Genomic DNA, 6436 nt, shown 5'->3' with positions numbered 1-6436 from the left:
TAGCTGAGGCGTGATAAAGAATCTGATTAAATTTTTCCATGAAAACTCCCTCCATGTCCACTAACTAGTGGTTTGGTGTTTCTTCCACATACTTTGCCAATCCCCATTTGATATTACAATATTGAGTTCCTTTTCCCATTTTCCCTTTATAGCCTATGTGCTGTTTAATGTCTACTGTTCATTAACAATCCACAATAGAGTGTTAAACAGTACCTGGGTGCTTACATTCAAAATACATATGTAATCTTTAGCGTTAAACTGTGCCAATACTAGATACTGCTGAGAAGGAAAAAAGGTCAAAATGTACTAGACCATTTGACCAATACACTTTCACTTATGACTACAACGTTATATGCTTATATTCTTGACACAGAGACAAGGATTATGGTTCATTTTCAATAAAAAAACATTCCGGGCATATTTTTTTTCTCCTTTATTGAACATTATGAACATACAGACATTCAGCTGGTGGACATTTTATACAATTCAAGATTTCATAGTTTGAAAAAAGTAGATATCAATCGAATGAAATATGAAACGGTAAACAAATTAAATAATAATAAAAAATAATCTAAACATATTAAATAAACAGTAACATCAGTAAAAGTCAGTATAACTTAATCAGCGGCTACAGAAAATAATTCTTTTTTCTTCATAAGGGTTAATGTACAAATTGAATTCAACCAGAAAAACATTAAAGCTTGGGGAGGACTTAGAACATTTCTGGCATGTGCGCCCCTCCCGCGGTCCATAGTGACGTATTTCCGGTTAACTGTCAAACTTGTAGGCTACATGTCAGTTGACGGGACGGACGGGACGGGCTTGGACCAAAACCCAACGGACGGGGAGTTGATAAAGTCGGCACACCGAGGTAAAAACCCCCCAAATGATGTACTAAATTTAATTCCCAGCTATCACATTCCCGCCGTTGTCTTGTTTTCTGCGTATTATCCGATATTATAAAGTTATCATTGTGCGCGCTCAGGTTGTTTACTGAATTATTGTTTACTGTGTGACAGCTGATGTCGTTTTTACTAGCTACGTGTGATCAACCCAACTGAGGCAGCGATCGTGAAATCACTGGAAAAATCGTTTCTGAGGAGCTCAGTCATGAGTTTTAGTTGCCTGTCGAGTTTCACAGTATCATTAGTCAATATTTATTTGGGAATATTGCTTTTAGATGTGTGTGAAAACCTGCCGCCATTTATTACAAGACTAACGATATTTTTGCGTGTTAACTGAGTCCACAGTGCCTGTTATTTAACAGTATTCAGTACATACAATTAGCTGTTAAATACCTCACTATATGCACTGTATATATATGGAGTTTGGTGTGTACAAGTGATGCAGTTGAAACACTGTGTCATAAACAAATAATTGTAAACAATTGTGTAATTTATATTTCCAAGACCCCACTATTCATTGCAATAAGCACATCAAGTTCAACAGAGAGTGACAGGTGTGTGTGTGTATGTGTGTGTGTGTGTGTGAAGCAGGGGGTGACTGCTGATATCAAGTGTCCATGCCACAACCTGCCATAAAAATAGTCAGAGGAAGATCAGTGTGACTCAGTGAGAGGAGCTCTCAGAACAAACCGGCATCTAAAAATCACCTAAAACCAGTTTGTTGCTTAGTTTGTCCTCATTTCATTTCATGCTTTAAAGCTTGTGTGATTACACAGAGCTTACACATACCAGCAGAGTAATCCAGGGTCAGGAATAATGATTAACAATAAGCTTCAGAGCTAGATTCTGTAATGCAACAGCGATGTTTTGCAATAGTATACTAAATTCTATACCTAAAGTATTGGATAATTTATCATTTGCTTATTTGTGGTGTGTTGTAACTTTGGATGTGTGTTCATTAATAAATGTAGGTGTATTTGGGAGACAAGTCGTGGTAAATGTCTGAGAGGAGCTGGAACCTCACTGAGTGGTATCTTATGTACATTGCTATGTTCTTTAATGTGCCATAATAAATAATTAACTCCAGTCACATTGTCTGTATTACAGGCAGTCAAGAGCAATGTCTTTTATATTTGACTGGATCTACAGGAGCTTCAGCAGCGTCTTGCAGCTACTAGGTAGAGTATTGTACACACCTATCAACAAAACCAGAGGTTTTTTGTCACAGAAGATGAATTTACTTGACTTACAGAGCATCAATTGTCAAACAGTCATAACAACGCTGTGCTATTTGATTTTATCCTCCATCATTCCACCCCTATTTTGGAGCAAAATGCCTAAAATGCCATAAGGTCTGCCTAATAAGATCTTGCCAGAGCTTCCTGAAGTTTCTTGTGGAAATGTCAGAAGCGCTATATGTGCTACAGAAGCAGAGCAGCAGGCCTAAAAATTGATTTTTTGTCTGCCTAAACCATTTTTTTTCAGTTTGAACAACTATGTGTGCCTTTGTCTGTATAAGTCAAGGCTACAAACAAAATACCAATCAATATCTTCCTAAAATTCAAAGAATACAACACAAAATATGACAATTTTGACATTTTTTTTCTAAGTAGGTCAAGGCAGATCTCTAAAAAGGGCATTCGGAGACAATAAATGGACAACATTGTTAAAAAATAATGGCAGCAATTCCAGCCCAAATACTTACAAATGTGCAGATTTGAACTTTTCAGGATTTTCCTGGTATTATCTTTGTTTCTAATACCAATCAATATGCATAAATGTGTAGAAACACAGATTCACTAAAACCTCACTGACATTCCTGAAATAACAAACATGGTGTTTCTGATGACTGGAGGCTCCCATTCCTCCTCCTCCTCCTCCTCCTCCTGCTCATCAGCATCCTCTTCAAGACTGAGATACCAACATAATACAAGTTTGGAGTGACTTTTATATTAAATTCACATCCGTTTGTTTTCTTTCTATCACCAGGGTTGTACAGGAAGACCGGCAAGTTGGTGTTCCTCGGGCTAGACAATGCTGGCAAAACAACGCTCCTGCACATGCTCAGAGATGACAGGCTAGGACAGCACGTGCCCACGCTACATCCAAGTACGTCTTGTGATGTGACGTGTTGCCAGTTCAGCACTCAGCCCTGTTAGCAGGGCTGTAGGTCTTCTTTTCTTCATCTCATATCTAAAGTCAGTGTTTCCTTTCTGTCTTCAGCATCTGAGGAGTTGACCATTGCTGGAATGACCTTTACGACGTTTGACCTTGGAGGTCATACACAAGGTAGGAATAAAGAAAATGCTGTTTGATGCACTGGCAGCCTCCATTTAGAGTATATGTCACATAAATACTGATGCTGTGTTGCTCCAACAGCACGGAGGATCTGGAAGAACTACCTCCCAGCCATAAACGGTATAGTCTACATGGTGGATTGTGCTGATCATGAGCGACTAGCGGAGGCTAAAGTTGAACTGGATGTAAGTTGACTGTATTGATTTCACCTCTTTTTTGTGACACACAACTGGTATCAAAGAAATTTCACTGATTTGGTGTGCATTAATATGACTCTTCCTGTGTGTAGGCCCTTTTAACAGATGAAACCATCTCAAACGTCCCGGTTCTCATCCTGGGGAATAAGATTGATCGTCCAGAGGCCATCAGCGAGGATGCACTCAGAGGGATGTTTGGTCTGCATGGACACACAACTGGAAAGGTAATGAACACATGTGAGATTAACATCTGGCGCCACTCTAACACAGATTTTGGTACTAAATAATGTGTTAAAAAGCTGAAGTCTGCAGATTTTTCACCAAACCTACCTACCTTTCAGCACAGAAGAAAGGTGTCATTAAACCGTCTGTTAAAACAGCTTTGCTTTAATTTCTTACAACAAATCTGAATTGCCAACAACAAGCAGCAGGCTTAGATCACCAATGATCTTGTTAAATACAGCAACAGTGAGGGGCTGCGAGAAGCATTTTTCACAATACTCGTATTATGCAATCGTTAATGTAAATCATGTTAAACACCTGCTGTTTCTAGGCAAAAGAGACAAGAAAAGAGAGCAGAGGGTGGCAGAATGCTATAGAGAAGCATTGGAGACGGCCTGTCTCACTGATTCACATCATTGAGTCAGATTACAGCTCTCACACTACGCTATGTTCTCTTTGTAGAACGTGCAGAAAGATACAGCTTTAGGAATAATGTTGCACACACAATGTTTATCGTAATGCATGCTGAAATGTGTGGGTCACTCAGATGTTAAAATCTGTGCCTTTTGATGTGTGTTTTTGTTCCTTTTCAGGGCAAAGTGTCACTGAAGGAGCTGAATTTGAGGCCAATGGAGGTTTTCATGTGCAGCGTGCTGAAGAGACAAGGATATGGAGACGGTTTCCGCTGGCTTTCCCAGTATATTGACTGATTCACTACAATTTCATACTTTACCTGATTAACAATGCTGCCTGTGCACACAAAGACATGTTCCACACAAAACTACCTGCTGTAGAGAGATGTTTTATTAAATATACTATAGATTGCAGATTTCCAGTTGGAAACATGTTTCAGGAGGTGTTTTTGTGTTGATATACCCTGTTTTGTTCATGCGTTCGAAGAAATCTGTCATATCAGTCATACCGCAGCGAGTCAAAGATAAGTTATGAATCATCAGTCTGTACTGTTCAGATTGAGTGTAGAGAATAATCTTCATGCTGTGGGTTCCACCTTCACTTAAAGCCTGTAGGAATTTCCGTCTTCTATATAGAACATGTCATCGCTGTGAACCAGTTTCTGACCCGGGTTTATTTTTAGCTGCTGGTGTAGACTTACAGCGAAGGTCAGTTTGGTTAACATTTTGTGCTTGGAGTCGCTCTTCCTTGATTGAAGACAAAAGCGTTGTTGGTACAGATAAAACATATTTATATTTATCTTATTTATCTAAAACTAGTGGCTAACTTGAAGTACTATGCACCTTTTCCTAAAGTGCTGCAGTGAATTTGTGCCATATTTGTTTACCACAAAAGTGTTATCAATACAGTAGCCTGCTACCTCCAAGGATACTGACAGTCTTGCTGATTGCATGTTTTTTTTTTTTGTTTTTTTTTTTTAAATCAATTAAGGGTTTACCAGTACAAGCCAATTATATATGAATGTGACCACAAGTGCATTAACTGGTTTATTTAATACCACATAACAGTGTTAAATCATTGCAGTATATGATAACTGCATCAGCACAGCCAGGTGATGTAACCAACTCAAACGTGTCCACAGTGGTGATGCCTACCTACCTGTTTTCATGATGGTGAATCACTGTGAAATGACTTGAGTACTTTGTGATTAGTTACTGCTCACAACATGCAGTGATATTATGAGAGTACTTGGGTGGTGCTTAGAAATAGGGTATGCAACAGCTATGCATGCAATTACCTGTTAGTGCAATATTATACCTTATTTTGTATATAAGCTATTATTTATATTTTGCAATATGAATCTGGCTTGCCGTCTGTTACATCAAGCTCATCAGCCCTGAAGTCATTTATCTGTTACAAAAGGTAGGTCATGTTGTCATTAAACGTGTGTGAAGTTTGAGCATAATAAATATTTTTGACAATCCTTTTAATCTGAGTCATTGTTATTGAATTGACATGACCAATTAGAAACATTCTGAAACCATATTTTTATTCCTGTATTATAATATTATTATTAAATAAGATTAAACATTTATAGGATTATTTCATATGACTCCATATGTAATAAAATGCTTACATTTATTTCTTACACATTTAACATAATTAAACTACAATATGGGCCCTCCTTAAAAACAAACAAACAAACAAACAAAAAAAAACTTAATTGTACAACGTTTTTGCCAAAGGTTGGAAACCTCTGGTTTAATCTTTGACAATGTGTTATATTTTAAAGGCTTGTCATATTATCCATTGTGTCAAATTTTCATCTATAAAGTAACTAAAGCTGTCAGATAAATGTAGTGGAGTAGAAAGTATAATATTTCCTTCTGAAATGTAGTGGAGTGGAAGTATAAAGAAGCATAAAATGGAAATAGTCAAGTAAAGTACAAATACCTCAAAATTGTACTGAAGTACAGTACTTGAGTAAATGTACTTAGTTACTTTCCACCACTGACAAGTACACAACACATAACACATGAAATAGGGGATAAAAACAAAATAAATCAATGAAACGAGAGACAAAACATTCTAAACAGACATTCTAAACAAATTAATTAAGAATAAAAAAAACCTTGAAAAAAAAGGAAAGACATAAGGAAAGAGCAATCAATTTGACCTCCGGTGCTTTCATCAAATATATTTCTGTAATATATGTATGTATGTAAGACCCCGTTGCTTTTTTTATTGTTTGTAAGAACAAGAGAGTTGGGCATTGAGTTATATATGGAAACTAGGCCAATTTTTTTTTTCCAAGAACGGCGAAATCATGACCCGCCCTACTCTACCTCTGATTGGCTTACCCTGATATTCCTACCCTGACTTTAACCAATCTCACTTCTC

The 6436-nt window shown here is 37.3% G+C and overlaps 1 protein-coding gene across 1 annotated transcript; it reads left to right on the top strand.

The window, feature by feature from the left end:
- Positions 1–764: 764 nt before the first annotated feature.
- On the top strand, positions 765–5526 carry sar1ab (secretion associated, Ras related GTPase 1Ab). Its single transcript, XM_044373624.1, has 7 exons — positions 765–871; positions 2013–2083; positions 2895–3014; positions 3129–3194; positions 3285–3388; positions 3493–3624; positions 4216–5526. The coding sequence occupies exons 2-7, from the start codon at positions 2026–2028 to the stop codon at positions 4330–4332; spliced, it is 597 nt and encodes a 198-aa protein (XP_044229559.1). The 5' UTR covers positions 765–871; positions 2013–2025; the 3' UTR covers positions 4333–5526.
- Positions 5527–6436: the final 910 nt, after the last annotated feature.

The sequence above is a fragment of the Thunnus albacares genome, chromosome 14 (genome assembly GCF_914725855.1).
Source record: "Thunnus albacares chromosome 14, fThuAlb1.1, whole genome shotgun sequence".
In the NCBI taxonomy this organism is placed as follows: Eukaryota; Metazoa; Chordata; class Actinopteri; order Scombriformes; family Scombridae; genus Thunnus; species Thunnus albacares.
This window is presented reverse-complemented; position numbering and strand designations above follow the sequence as displayed.

Coding starts and splice junctions, on each gene's coding strand:
- sar1ab (XM_044373624.1), top strand. CDS start 2,026: ATGTCTTTTATATTTGACTGGATCTACAGGAGCTTCAGCAGCGTCTTG. Junction 2,084..2,894: donor CAGCGTCTTGCAGCTACTAG/GTAGAGTATTGT, acceptor TTCTATCACCAG/GGTTGTACAGGAAGACCGGC. Junction 3,625..4,215: donor ATGGACACACAACTGGAAAG/GTAATGAACACA, acceptor GTTCCTTTTCAG/GGCAAAGTGTCACTGAAGGA.